A 15,738-nucleotide genomic window follows, 5' to 3' on the forward strand; every position below is an offset into this window, starting at 1 on the left:
CTCAGAATAAAGACAGGACCGGCTATTCTCTTCAAACGCACCCACACTGTCAGCAGTAGGGTTATCAGCACCAGCTGATAGATGACCCAGAGCTGCGTTGTTCTTTGACCAGGGTCTGAATCCACACACGTGCACCGTTATAGGTAAGCAGAAGTCCTGTTTGAAACATTCTGCATAGGTGGCATTAAGACCTTGTCCACAGAGTTTTGTGGTAGGTCTTGGGCGTCTTAAAAGTGCAGACTGAGAATTGACTGAGAGTGTCCATAGAGTGAGAATTGAATGATAAAATATAAAAATAGCAAAAAAGAGTAATAGTTAGAAAACCAGCCAGTGAAAATGAAAATGATTTCATAAAAATCTTTCTGTAAACGGAAAATGGTGAGAAAAAAAGTGCTGAAGAGATAAAAGTTAAATGTTGTATGTACCAGTTGTTTTTGTTTACATGTGGCCACAATGAGTAAAGTAAAGAAAATGTGCAGAGAAGAAAAAGAATAAAGAAGAAGATGGAATAAAAGAAAGAATAAAAGAGAAGAAAGAATAATAGTAGAGCTAAAACAGCACTAAGAGATAAATGTTCAATGTTTTGTCTGTAAAAACGGTTTGTCTTGATGTGCCTATCGCAAGTTAATTGATTACCAACAATAACGTACAAATATACGACATACCAGCATAACAGTTTTTTTTCAGGTTATAATTAAGATTATTGTGGTATGGTTGTATAGGGCGGAGGTCACTCATTTTAATCACTAAAGGAAGTGAATGGATACGCAGACAGATCTGTTTAAACGTGATTAATATCATCTAATTATAAAATGCATACACGCAAAATATATTAATGAGGTTTTAGTAATAAATACAATAAAGTAACGGATGGAGGTACAGTATATAAAACCGGTGACAGTTACAGCAGTAGAGAGTGTACATATTACAGACACATTAAAATTGTAGCAGTAGGAGAAGGTGGGATTAAAGTATTACAGGATAAGAATATAAACAATGTGAGTGGCGATTAATAGAATTTTGGAATAGTGTAAATTTTTAATTTACTCAAATAAGTTATGGTTAAGTCAACATATTAATAATTGATGGAATTCAGCGAAGCAAATTAGAAAATAATCATATGGATAGTGATTTGTTAAGTGAGATGCAGGGAGCACGAACACATTTTTGACTTGAGAAAATATATAGAAACTCTGCAGGTGTGGAGCGTTGGCAGTGGCTAGAGTCAATAAATCTTAAATTGTATCAGCTGACTGTTTTAATTTAGATGAAGCTGAGGCTGCATTTCCTCATCTTAGCTTAAGGGAAAGAGTAAGGAGGATTTGGAAAAGAATCTGTTGGCTGAAGTGCTTAATTTATTATTGTCTAGCCAAGTGCCTGGAAGAGCAACAGTTGGATTGGAGCACTTACTGTGGAAATCGTTTGAACCACTAACATTGATTATGGGAGGCAGCGAAAAGGGTTAAAGATTTTTGTAATGACAGACATGAGGAACAGATGATTATGGCCTTCAGTAGGTCAGAAACTCCACCACACATTCTGCTCTGCTGTGTACTGTCTCTCTGTTACTGCTGCTCTGCTGTGTGCTGTGTACTGTCTCTCTGTTACTGCTGCTCTGTTGTGTGTTGTCTTTCTGTTACTGCTGGTCTGCTGTGTGCTGTGTACTGTATCTGTTACTGCTGCTCTGCTGTGTGCTGTGTACTGTCTCTCTGTTACTGCTGCGCTGCTGTGTGTTGTGTGCTGTCTCTCTGTTACTGCTGCTCTGCTGTGTGCTGTGTGCTGTCTCTCTGTTACTGCTGCTCTGCTGTGTGCTGTGTACTGTATCTGTTACTGCTGCTCTGTTGTGTGCTGTGTACTGTCTCTCTGTTACTGCTGCGCTGCTGTGTGTTGTGTGCTGTCTCTCTGTTACTGCTGCTCTGCTATGTGCTGTGTGCTGTCTCTCTGTTACTGCTGCTCTGCTGTGTGCTGTGTACTGTCTCTCTGTTACTGCTGCTCTGCTGTGTTCAATGTTATGCTTGGGTCATTTGGTATGTTTGGTTCGTGTTGTTCATTGCCTTATCTTTTGCAATCTTGGTTAGTCTGGTTCTTTACATTGATAATTCTCTACCTGGTTAGTGTTTCTTTATGCTTTATCTAATAATAATTCTTCTGTACTTCAGCAATTCCTCACCTCATTTCAGGCTAAACTTTACTACTACATGGTGTTTGGACTGATAAATAAACTTGTACTGGGTAAGTAAATACTAAACTTTACTACTACATGGTGACTGGAATGATAAATAGACTTGTACTTGGTGAAATAAATTCAAAATTTTTACCACTGGTGTGTTGTTTGCAGTGTTTTTTGTTTTTACTTTAAGCTACATGTGCTGCTAGGCTGTTACTAGAGTTTATTTGTCTGATACATTTAGTTTTTTCACAATAAAGAACTCCAGACACCTGCCCCATCTCACCTGCCCCATCTCACCTGTCTTATCTCACCTGCCCCATCTCACCTGCCCCATCTCACCTGTATTATCTCACCTGTCTTATCTCACCTGTCTTATCTCACCTGCCCCATCTCACCTGTCCCATCTCATCTGCCCCATCTTACCTGCCCCATCTCACCTGTCTTATCTCACCTGTCTTATCTCACCTGCCCCATCTCACCTGCCCCATCTCACCTGTATTATCTCACCTGTCTTATCTCACCTGCCCCATCTCACCTGTCCCATCTCATCTGCCCCATCTTACCTGCCCCATCTCACCTGTCTTATCTCACCTGCCCCATCTCACCTGTCCCATCTCACCTGTCCCATATCACCTGTCCCATATCACCTGTCCCATCTCACCTGTCTCATAAATTCTTTGATCTCATAACCTACAGTACATTTAAGTACATGCTCAGTTTCTTGTCCCACTCTAGTGTGGTGACTTCAACACACACAGTGTTGTTCCCTCATCTGTGTTCCCTGAAAAAGGAAAGCTGAAAAAGAAGCAGCAGCCAGTTTACACACAGCTACTCTATCAGAACCACAGACCCCTGGGTTACTGCACTGGGTGCAGGGGAAGGGGAGGAGGTTAAGACAGGACAGAGCACCACCCATCACTGGACATACACACACACATACATACATACAGAGCACCAACCATCACTGGACATACATACACACATACATACACACACACATACATACAGAGCACCACCCATCACTGGACATACATACACACACACACAGAGCACCACCCATCACTGGACATACATACATACATACACACACAGAGCACCACCCATCACTGGACATACATACACACATACATACATACAGAGCACCAACCATCACTGGACATACATACACACAGAGCACCAACCATCACTGGACATACATACCGAGCACCAACCATCACTGGACATACATACATACATACATACAGAGCACCACCCATCACTGGACATACATACACACGCAGAGCACCACCCATCACTGGACATACATGCACAGAGCACCAACCATCATTGAACACACACACACACACACACACACACACACACACACACACACACAGAGCACCAACCATCACTGGACATACATACACACAGAGCACCAACCATCCCTGGACACACACACACACACACGCACACACACACACACACACACACACACACACACACACACACACACACACACATAATGTATATATATTCTCTGTCTCTGTTAAAACAAATACAGAGCTCCTTGCTGAACACTCCTGTGTCTTGACTCAGTGTGGCTTTCTGAGTGTTTGCCAGCAAGACCAGTGGGACATTTCAATTACAGAATGACAGTCATGTGTTGCATTCCAACTGGTAAGAAGACACTGCAGTCATTTTGGAATGCACTGGTCTGCTCTTAAGATAAAGGCTTGTCTGTTCTTTAATGTTGTTGCTGTCAGAAAAGCCATTCCCCAAAGTTTACCATTCAAAATATACTTACAGTACAACCTTTTACCACTGGAAATGAAAACTATTGTTCAGTTTGTTCTGACTGAGAAATACATTCACATAATTTGATTAGTTACAGAAGGAGCTTCAGTAATAAAAACCTTTAAAAATTAAAATGATTAATCCAAAAGATACTTACAGAGCTCGCCTGGTGTTTTTCAACACTGGAAATAATTCCCTCAGTCCTTTATCTGATGGCCTGAATTTCTTCAGCTCAAATTTCTCTTGAATCTCCTCTGACATCAGCAGCACAAACACCAGAGCTGAACGCTGTACAGATGAGAGTGTCTGTGTTGAGAGGTCCCCTGAGTTCAGGGAGGTCTGTATTTCACTTATCAGAGAGTTGTCTTTCATTTCACTCAAGCAGTGGAATAGATTGATAGTCTCTTCAAAGGATTTTGTTCTCTTGATGGTTTTCTTGATGTAGTTCACAGTCTCCTCTAAACTCTCTTCTTTGATGTCCAGTTCTGGGTGTAGACTCCTCAGGAGCCTCTGATTGGACTGCAGTGAGAGGCCGAAGAGGAAACGGAGGAAAAGGTCCAGGTGTCCATTTTCACTCCTCATGGCTTTATCTACTGCTGTCTTGAGCAGATCACACAGTCTGTGTTTTAACTTCCATTTCATTTTCTCCAGTGGGGTTTTAAGGAGTGGGTTGCCTTCATCCCTGAATGTTAGGAACACAAATACAGCAGCAAGAAACTCCTGGAAGCTTAAATGCACAAAGCTGAAGATCTTCCCCTCCTGTTTAAAAATTTGTGTACAAATTCCAGAGTACACTAAAGCCTCTTGGAAATCAATGCCACATTTTTTCAGATCTTTCTCATAGAACAGCAGCCGTCCTTTTTGGAGCTGAAGAAAAGCTAACTTGCCAAGCTTCATGATACCCAGCACCTCTGCTCTTTTTGTCTCGGATGGAACTGTATTGTCAGTGCTTTGCTTTGTGCTGTATTTCTCAGTCATTTGCTCTGTGAGAAACATCAGGAAACGTAGATACACTTCTGTCAGAGTTTTGGGAGCATTTTTCATGTCTTTACCATCCTTCAGCATTTTCTGAAGCACGGTGGCTGCGATCCTGCAGAAGACGGGTATGTGACACAAGATATGAAGGCTTCTTGCAGTCTTAATGTGTGAGAGAATTGTGGTGGCTTGATCTTCATCTCTGATTCTCTTCCTGAAGTACTCCTCCTTCTGTGGGTCATTGAATCCACGGATTTCTGTAACAGGGTTAAAGTATTGGTCATTTATCTTACTGACTGCTGCAGGTCGTGAAGTGATCCAGAGGAGAGCAGAAGGAAGCAGTTCTCCATTTATGAGGTTTGTTATTAGTTTATCAAGAGTAGTCTTTTCATTCACATTAGATACCTTCTTCTGATGAAGATCTAGAGGAATTCTACTTTCATCCAGTCCATCCAGTATGAAAAGCAGCCGATATTTTTCATTTAATATCTCCTTTTCATCTCCAGAATGGAGTTCTTGATGGAAGTAAAGAAGTAGTTTTAAGAGGCTGTACTTTTCATCCTTTATCAAGTTCAGCTCTCGAAATGGGAGGTACATGATGAAATCTATGTCCTGGTTGCACTTCTCTTCAGCCCAGTCAAGAATGAACTTGTGCACAGAGACTGTTTTTCCCACTCCAGCTATTCCCAATGTCAGGACTTTAGTACCATGCTTGTTTTCAGTAGACTGCACTTTGAAGAGGTCACTGAGTGTGATTGGTGTTTCTTCTGTTTTGGGGTAAAAGTCCTCCACCTGTCTCACTTCATGCTTTGTATTCACTCCTCCTGTGCATCCTTTGATCATGTAAACTTCAGTGTAAGTGTCTTTTATAGGCACACGATCACATTCTATTGTAGCCTCCTCATACAACTTCTCAAATTTTTCCTTATATTTTATTTTCATTCTCCTACTAATGAGATCATGTTTTCCTCCACCTGTTAAAAAGTGGGAAGAAAAAGTTGTGATTCATATAACCTGTGAATAAGGAAAGTGCCTGTTTAGTGTAGCTTCAAAATGTTAACTTTATATCATGTTCTCTCTGAAGTTTGTTTACCACTGTAGAGTAGAATAACTATCAGTAGTACTACCAAATAAGGAGACATCAAAAAGACTCCAAATGAGAGTCAAAGTTTTGATTATTGTTATGAGACGGAACAGTCTGTAATGGCTCAATGAGTCTTTAACTGAACCAAGCTGGATCTTAGTTCTTACTTTCTGCAGCTTTGCTTTGCCTTCTCTTTTTGGTCAGTGCTACCTCCATTAGTTCATAATCACAGAGTGTGTGCAAGGCTTTACCTATGCACTAACTGTCTTATGTATGCTGAGCTGTAACAGGTTATATATGTCTACCAGTGTTCAGTGTGTTAATGAAGAGGTACTGAAACACTAAGGGAGAGGTGACGTGTCTACCAGTGCTCGGTGTGTTAATGAAGAGGTGCTGAAACACTCAGGGAGAGGTGATGTGTTTACCAGTGCTCAGTGTGTTAATGAAGAGGTACTGAAACACTCAGGGAGAGGTGATGTGTCTACCAGTGCTCAGTGTGTTAATGAAGAGGTACTGAAACACTCAGGGAGAGGTCATGTGTCTACCAGAGCTCAGTGTGTTAATGAAGAGGTACTAAAACACTCAGGGAGAGGTGATGTGTCTACCAGTGCTCAGTGTGTTAATGAAGAGGTGCTGAAACACTCAGGGAGAGGTAATGTGTCTACCAGTGCTCAGTGTGTTAATGAAGAGGTGCTAAAACACTCAGGGAGAGGTGACGTGTCTAGTAGTGTTTAGTGTGTTAATGAAGAGGTAATGAAACACTAAGGGAGAGGTAATGTGTCTACCAGTGCTCAGTGTGTTAATGAAGAGGTGCTGAAACACTCAGGGAGAGGTAATGTGTCTACCAGTGCTCAGTGTGTTAATGAAGAGGTGCCAAAACACTCACGGAGAGGTGATGTGTCTACCAGTGCTCAGTGTGTTAATGAAGAGGTGCTGAAACACTCAGGGAGAGGTGGCGTGTCTACCAGTGCTCAGTGTGTTAATGAAGAGGTGCTGAAACACTAAGGGAGAGGTGATGTGTTTACCAGTGCTCAGTGTGTTAATGAAGAGGTACTGAAACACTCAGGGAGAGGTGATGTGTCTATCAGTGCTCAGTGTGTTAATGAAGAGGTACTGAAACACTCAGGGAGAGGTCATGTGTCCACCAGTGCTCAGTGTGTTAATGAAGAGGTACTGAAACACTCAGGGAGAGGTGATGTGTCTACCAGTGCTCAGTGTGTTAATGAAGAGGTGCTAAAACACTCAGGGAGAGGTGACGTGTCTACCAGTGTTTAGTGTGTTAATGAAGCGGTACTGAAACACTCAGGGAGAGGTGACGTATCTAGCAGTGTTTAGTGTGTTAATGAAGAGGTAATGAAACACTAAAGGAGAGGTAATGTGTCTACCAGTGCTCAGTGTGTTAATGAAGAGGTGCTGAAACACTCAGGGAGAGGTGATGTGTTTAACAGTGCTCAGTGTGTTAATGAAGAGGTACTGAAACACTAAGGGAGAGGTAATGTGTCTACCAGTGCTCAGTGTGTTAATGAAGAGGTGCTGAAACACTCAGGGAGAGGTGATGTGTTTACCAGTGCTCAGTGTGTTAATAAAGAGGTACTGAAACACTCAGGGAGAGGTGATGTGTCTACCAGTGCTCAGTATGTTAATGAAGAGGTACTGAAACACTCAGGGTGAGGTGATGTGTCTAACAGTGCTCAGTGTGTTAATGAAGAGGTACTGAAACACTAAGGGAGAGGTGATGTGTCTACCAGTGCTCAGTGTGTTAATGAAGAGGTGCTAAAACACTCAGGGAGAGGTGACGTGTCTAGCAGTGTTTAGTGAGTTAATGAAGCGGTACTGAAACACTCAGGGAGAGGTGACGTGTCTAGCAGTGTTTAGTGTGTTAATGAAGAGGTGCTGAAACACTCAGGGAGAGGTGATGTGTTTAACAGTGCTCAGTGTGTTAATGAAGAGGTACTGAAACACTAAGGGAGAGGTAATGTGTCTACCAGTGCTCAGTGTGTTAATGAAGAGGTGCTGAAACACTCAGGGAGAGGTGATGTGTTTACCAGTGCTCAGTGTGTTAATGAAGAGGTACTGAAACACTCAGGGTGAGGTGATGTGTCTACCAGTGCTCAGTGTGTTAATGAAGAGGTACTGAAACACTCAGGGAGAGGTGATGTGTCTACCAGTGCTCAGTGTGTTAATGAAGAGGTACTGAAACACTCAGGGTGAGGTGATGTGTCTACCAGTGCTCAGTGTGTTAATGAAGAGGTGCTGAAACACTCAGGGAGAGGTGGCGTGTCTACCAGTGCTCAGTGTGTTAATGAAGAGGTGCTGAAACACTAAGGGAGAGGTGATGTGTTTACCAGTGCTCAGTGTGTTAATGAAGAGGTACTGAAACACTCAGGGAGAGGTGATGTGTCTACCAGTGCTCAGTGTGTTAATGAAGCGGTACTGAAACACTCAGGGAGAGGTGACGTATCTAGCAGTGTTTAGTGTGTTAATGAAGAGGTAATGAAACACTAAAGGAGAGGTAATGTGTCTACCAGTGCTCAGTGTGTTAATGAAGAGGTGCCAAAACACTCACGGAGAGGTGATGTGTTTACCAGTGCTCAGTGTGTTAAAGAAGTGGTACTGAAACACTCAGGGAGAGGTGATGTGTCTAGTAGTGTTTAGTGTGTTAATGAAGAGGTAATGAAACACTAAGGGAGAGGTAATGTGTCTACCAGTGCTCAGTGTGTTAATGAAGAGGTACTGAAACACTCACGGAGAGGTGATGTGTTTACCAGTGCTCAGTGTGTTAAAGAAGTGGTACTGAAACACTCAGGGAGAGGTGATGTGTCTAGTAGTGTTTAGTGTGTTAATGAAGAGGTAATGAAACACTAAGGGAGAGGTAATGTGTCTACCAGTGCTCAGTGTGTTAATGAAGAGGTACTGAAACACTAAGGGAGAGGTGATGTGTCTACCAGTGCTCAGTGTGTTAATGAAGAGGTGCCAAAACACTCAAGGAGAGGTGATGTGTCTACCAGTGCTCAGTGTGTTAATGAAGAGGTGCTGAAACACTAAGGGAGAGGTGATGTGTTTACCAGTGCTCAGTGTGTTAATGAAGAGGTACTGAAACACTCAGGGAGAGGTGATGTGTCTATCAGTGCTCAGTGTGTTAATGAAGAGGTACTGAAACACTCAGGGAGAGGTCATGTGTCCAACAGTGCTCAGTGTGTTAATGAAGAGGTACTGAAACACTCAGGGAGAGGTGATGTGTCTACCAGTGCTCAGTGTGTTAATGAAGAGGTACTGAAACACTAAGGGAGAGGTGATGTGTCTACCAGTGCTCAGTGTGTTAATGAAGAGGTACTGAAACACTAAGGGAGAGGTAATGTGTCTACCAGTGCTCAGTGTGTTAATGAAGAGGTGCTAAAACACTCAGGGAGAGGTGACGTGTCTACCAGTGTTTAGTGTGTTAATGAAGCGGTACTGAAACACTCAGGGAGAGGTGACGTATCTAGCAGTGTTTAGTGTGTTAATGAAGAGGTAATGAAACACTAAAGGAGAGGTAATGTGTCTACCAGTGCTCAGTGTGTTAATGAAGAGGTGCTGAAACACTCAGGGAGAGGTGATGTGTTTAACAGTGCTCAGTGTGTTAATGAAGAGGTACTGAAACACTCAGGGTGAGGTGATGTGTCTACCAGTGCTCAGTGTGTTAATGAAGAGGTACTGAAACACTCAGGGTGAGGTGATGTGTCTACCAGTGCTCAGTGTGTTAATGAAGAGGTACTGAAACACTAAGGGAGAGGTGATGTGTCTACCAGTGCTCAGTGTGTTAATGAAGAGGTGCTAAAACACTCAGGGAGAGGTGACGTGTCTACCAGTGTTTAGTGTGTTAATGAAGCGGTACTGAAACACTCAGGGAGAGGTGACGTGTCTAGCAGTGTTTAGTGTGTTAATGAAGAGGTAATGAAACACTAAGGGAGAGGTAATGTGTCTACCAGTGCTCAGTGTGTTAATGAAGAGGTGCTGAAACACTAAGGGAGAGGTAATGTGTCTACCAGTGCTCAGTGTGTTAATGAAGAGGTGCCAAAACACTCACGGGGAGGTGATGTGTCTACCAGTGCTCAGTGTGTTAATGAAGAGGTGCTGAAACACTCAGGGAGAGGTGGCGTGTCTACCAGTGCTCAGTGTGTTAATGAAGAGGTGCTGAAACACTAAGGGAGAGGTGATGTGTTTACCAGTGCTCAGTGTGTTAATGAAGAGGTACTGAAACACTCAGGGAGAGGTGATGTGTCTACCAGTGCTCAGTGTGTTAATGAAGAGGTACTGAAACACTCAGGGAGAGGTCATGTGTCCACCAGTGCTCAGTGTGTTAATGAAGAGGTACTGAAACACTCAGGGAGAGGTGATGTGTCTACCAGTGCTCAGTGTGTTAATGAAGAGGTACTGAAACACTAAGGGAGAGGTGATGTGTCTACCAGTGCTCAGTGTGTTAATGAAGAGGTACTGAAACACTAAGGGAGAGGTAATGTGTCTACCAGTGCTCAGTGTGTTAATGAAGAGGTGCTAAAACACTCAGGGAGAGGTGACGTGTCTACCAGTGTTTAGTGTGTTAATGAAGCGGTACTGAAACACTCAGGGAGAGGTGACGTATCTAGCAGTGTTTAGTGTGTTAATGAAGAGGTAATGAAACACTAAAGGAGAGGTAATGTGTCTACCAGTGCTCAGTGTGTTAATGAAGAGGTGCTGAAACACTCAGGGAGAGGTGATGTGTTTACCAGTGCTCAGTGTGTTAATGAAGAGGTACTGAAACACTCAGGGAGAGGTGATGTGTCTACCAGTGCTCAGTGTGTTAATGAAGAGGTACTGAAACACTCAGGGTGAGGTGATGTGTCTACCAGTGCTCAGTGTGTTAATGAAGAGGTGTTGAAACACTCAGGGAGAGGTCATGTGTCTACCAGTGCTCAGTGTGTTAATGAAGAGGTGCTGAAACACTCAGGGAGAGGTCATGTGTCTACCAGTGCTCAGTGTGTTAATGACGAGGTACTGAAACACTAAGGTAGAGGTGACGTGTCTACCAGTGCTCAGTGTGTTAATGAAGCGGTACTGAAACACTCAGGGAGAGGTGACGTATCTAGCAGTGTTTAGTGTGTTAATGAAGAGGTAATGAAACACTAAAGGAGAGGTAATGTGTCTACCAGTGCTCAGTGTGTTAATGAAGAGGTGCTGAAACACTCAGGGAGAGGTGATGTGTTTAACAGTGCTCAGTGTGTTAATGAAGAGGTACTGAAACACTAAGGGAGAGGTAATGTGTCTACCAGTGCTCAGTGTGTTAATGAAGAGGTGCTGAAACACTCAGGGAGAGGTGGCGTGTCTACCAGTGCTCAGTGTGTTAATGAAGAGGTGCTGAAACACTCAGGGAGAGGTGATGTGTTTACCAGTGCTCAGTGTGTTAATGAAGAGGTACTGAAACACTCAGGGAGAGGTGATGTGTCTACCAGTGCTCAGTGTGTTAATGAAGAGGTACTGAAACACTCAGGGTGAGGTGATGTGTCTACCAGTGCTCAGTGTGTTAATGAAGAGGTGCTGAAACACTCAGGGAGAGGTCATGTGTCTACCAGTGCTCAGTGTGTTAATGAAGAGGTGCTGAAACACTCAGGGAGAGGTCATGTGTCTACCAGTGCTCAGTGTGTTAATGAAGAGGTACTGAAACACTAAGGTAGAGGTGACGTGTCTACCAGTGCTCAGTGTGTTAATGAAGAGGTGCTGAAACACTCAGGGAGAGGTGTTGAGTCTACCAGTGCTCAGTGTGTTAATGAAGAGGTGCCAAAACACTCACGGAGAGGTGATGTGTTTACCAGTGCTCAGTGTGTTAATGAAGTGGTACTGAAACACTCAGGGAGAGGTGATGTGTCTAGCAGTGTTTAGTGTGTTAATGAAGAGGTAATGAAACACTAAGGGAGAGGTAATGTGTCTACCAGTGCTCAGTGTGTTAATGAAGAGGTACTGAAACACTAAGGGAGAGGTGATGTGTCTACCAGTGCTCAGTGTGTTAATGAAGAGGTACTGAAACACTAAGGGAGAGGTGATTTGTCTACCAGTGCTCAGTGTGTTAATGAAGCGGTACTGAAACACTAAGGGAGAGGTGATGTGTCTACCAGTGCTCAGTGTGTTAATGAAGAGGTGCTAAAACACTCAGGGAGAGGTGACGTGTCTAGCAGTGTTTAGTGTGTTAATGAAGCGGTACTGAAACACTCAGGGAGAGGTGACGTGTCTAGCAGTGTTTAGTGTGTTAATGAAGAGGTAATGAAACACTAAGGGAGAGGTAATGTGTCTACCAGTGCTCAGTGTGTTAATGAAGAGGTGCTGAAACACTAAGGGAGAGGTAATGTGTCTACCAGTGCTCAGTGTGTTAATGAAGAGGTGCCAAAACACTCACGGGGAGGTGATGTGTCTACCAGTGCTCAGTGTGTTAATGAAGAGGTGCTGAAACACTAAGGGAGAGGTGATGTGTTTACCAGTGCTCAGTGTGTTAATGAAGAGGTACTGAAACACTCAGGGAGAGGTGATGTGTCTACCAGTGCTCAGTGTGTTAATGAAGAGGTACTGAAACACTCAGGGAGAGGTCATGTGTCCACCAGTGCTCAGTGTGTTAATGAAGAGGTACTGAAACACTCAGGGAGAGGTGATGTGTCTACCAGTGCTCAGTGTGTTAATGAAGAGGTACTGAAACACTAAGGGAGAGGTGATGTGTCTACCAGTGCTCAGTGTGTTAATGAAGAGGTACTGAAACACTAAGGGAGAGGTAATGTGTCTACCAGTGCTCAGTGTGTTAATCAAGAGGTGCTAAAACACTCAGGGAGAGGTGACGTGTCTACCAGTGTTTAGTGTGTTAATGAAGCGGTACTGAAACACTCAGGGAGAGGTGACGTATCTAGCAGTGTTTAGTGTGTTAATGAAGAGGTAATGAAACACTAAAGGAGAGGTAATGTGTCTACCAGTGCTCAGTGTGTTAATGAAGAGGTGCTGAAACACTCAGGGAGAGGTGATGTGTTTAACAGTGCTCAGTGTGTTAATGAAGAGGTACTGAAACACTAAGGGAGAGGTGATGTGTCTACCAGTGCTCAGTGTGTTAATGAAGAGGTACTGAAACACTCAGGGTGAGGTGATGTGTCTACCAGTGCTCAGTGTGTTAATGAAGAGGTGCTGAAACACTCAGGGAGAGGTCATGTGTCTACCAGTGCTCAGTGTGTTAATGAAGAGGTACTGAAACACTAAGGTAGAGGTGACGTGTCTACCAGTGCTCAGTGTGTTAATGAAGAGGTGCTGAAACACTAAGGTAGAGGTGACGTGTCTACCAGTGCTCAGTGTGTTAATGAAGAGGTATTTTGTTCTTTATTGTTTGTATTGTTTCTGCTGTGCTGGATGTCAACTAGAGAAGGACTCCCCCCATTATTTGGTTTGTCTCCCGTGAATGAGATTTGTTATGAAAAGAGCATAAATGAACATGATGCGTTTAGGCTGGGGAGAGATTTCTCACTACTATCGTGCTTTAACCTTCACAGTTCTGGTATGTAATAGAATTATTAAAAAAAAATAGTTTGTGCCTTCTTCATTAAAGATTTAAGTAGCTAGATCTAGGAAACTCCAATTCTTTTAGACTATGTGATTATATTAACAGGTGTAACAACATTGAAGCTGTGCAATAATTTTGAGATTTAATTATTTCCTGAACTATAATGTTGTGCAGTATCTGAGGGACTGTTTAATAACTGCAGGCTGACAGAAGTGTATGTAATGTATGTGACGTATGTATGTGAATGACGACAGTAGTGTATGTGATGTGAGTATGTGAATGATGACAGTAGTGTATGTGATGTATATGAATGATGACAGTAGTGTATGTGATGTGAGTATGTGAATGATGACAGTAGTGTATGTGGTGTGTGTTTGTGAATGATGACAGTAGTGTATGTGATGTATATGAATGACGACAGTAGTGTATGTGATGTGAGTATGTGAATGACGACAGTAGTGTATGTGATGTGTGTATGTGAATGATGACAGTAGTGTATGTGATGTGAGTATGTGAATGATGACAGTAGTGTATGTGATGTGAGTATGTGAATGACGACAGTAGTGTATGTGATGTGAGTATGTGAATGATGACATTAGTATATGTGATGTATGTATGTGAATGACGACAGTAGTGTATGTGATGTGAGTATGTGAATGATGACAGTAGTGTATGTGATGTATGTATGTGAATGATGACAGTAGTGTATGTGATGTGTGTATGTGAATGATGGCAGTAGTGTATGTGACGTATGTATGTGAATGACGACAGTAGTGTATGTGATGTGAGTATGTGAATGATGACATTAGTGTATGTGATGTGAGTATGTGAATGATGACAGTAGTGTATGTGATGTGAGTATGTGAATGACGACAGTAGTGTATGTGATGTGAGTATGTGAATGATGACAGTAGTGTATGTGATGTATGTATGTGAATGATGGCAGTAGTGTATGTGATGTGTGTATGTGAATGATGGCAGTAGTGTATGTGACGTATATGAATGATGACAGTAGTGTATGTGATGTATATGAATGACGACAGTAGTGTATGTGATGTGTGTATGTGAATGATGGCAGTAGTGTATGTGACGTATGTATGTGAATGACGACAGTAGCGTATGTGATGTGAGTATGTGAATGATGACATTAGTGTATGTGACGTATGTATGTGAATGACGACAGTAGTGTATGTGATGTGAGTATGTGAATGATGGCAGTAGTGTATGTGACGTATGTATGTGAATGACGACAGTAGTGTATGTGATGTGAGTATGTGAATGATGACAGTAGTGTATGTGATGTATGTATGTGAATGATGGCAGTAGTATATGTGATATTCATGTTGTTTAAAGTTGTAATATAATCTCATGCCTAAAGGTGTGACTGGGTTGAATTTACCTGCTGGAGTTTTAGCAGTCGACAATTCAAATTTGTCTCCACCTGTGATAGAAGACATCAGAGTAAAGAGCAGAACATATAAAACACAAAACCTACTTTATTAACTGTGAGTCCTATGTGCATTTTTTGGTTGTGACTGCTATGTTTGAAAAGACACTGCACATTTGTTATTATGCATTTTGTAAGTTATACAGTCGGTGCCAAACACATTGTTTATCATTATTGGACTACATTTGTAATTTGCTCATGTTTAAACTGAGACTGACACTTTTCTCATTGTTGCTAATGAACATTTCTTATTCAAAACATATTGTTTGCAATGTTTGTTTATTAATATACCAGATTATTTTGAATTTTGTCTCATTCTACTTTGTAAATTAACTAAGCATTGTTTTCAACTTCACTCTTTGTCTATTGAGTTCACTAACAAAACAAAACCAAATGCTATGAGCATATAAAATCCTGAAATAGTGAGTTTAAAAAGTGAACATGATTTCACCTGCTTTATTTTCACTGTGTTGGATTCTCAGGGTCTCAGCCAGTTGGTTGTGGTTCATCATCTTCAGGGTGATCAGTGTGATCTTCACAGCTCCATCTGGGTCATATTTCTGCACCATCTTGTCCACAGTGTCAAGTCTGTCTGTATTCTCCAGATGAGATTTTGGGATGCGTTTGTCATCTTCTACACTGTTGGTCAGATGCCACTGGAACGTCTTTAGGTCCTCTATCTTCAGCTCCTCTAGAATGTCCAGCAGTAGTTTTGAAATGTTGTCCATCCTGACTCTAGACAACAG

The 15,738-nt window shown here is 42.3% G+C and overlaps 2 protein-coding genes across 2 annotated transcripts in view; one reads left to right on the forward strand and one right to left on the reverse strand.

The window, feature by feature from the left end:
* The window catches only part of LOC145651245 (NACHT, LRR and PYD domains-containing protein 3-like), a 36,226-nt gene extending 20,506 nt beyond the window's left edge, over positions 1 to 15,720 (reverse strand). Inside the window, exons 1-3 of the mRNA XM_081696954.1 lie at positions 15,444 to 15,720; positions 14,945 to 14,986; positions 4,101 to 5,892 (exon numbers count right to left, since the gene is read on the reverse strand). Of these exons, the coding sequence (XP_081553080.1) occupies positions 4,101 to 5,892; positions 14,945 to 14,986; positions 15,444 to 15,720 (2,111 nt within the window). The remainder of the gene's footprint in view (positions 1 to 4,100; positions 5,893 to 14,944; positions 14,987 to 15,443) is intronic.
* LOC145657102 (STING ER exit protein-like) overlaps positions 1 to 15,738 on the forward strand; it is a 220,255-nt gene that overhangs the window by 80,438 nt on the left and 124,079 nt on the right. The gene's annotated exons all lie outside the window — the stretch shown is intronic.

The sequence above is a fragment of the Electrophorus electricus genome, chromosome 1, assembly GCF_041902795.1.
Source record: "Electrophorus electricus isolate QZ-2024a chromosome 1, ASM4190279v1, whole genome shotgun sequence".
NCBI lineage: Eukaryota > Metazoa > Chordata > Actinopteri > Gymnotiformes > Gymnotidae > Electrophorus > Electrophorus electricus.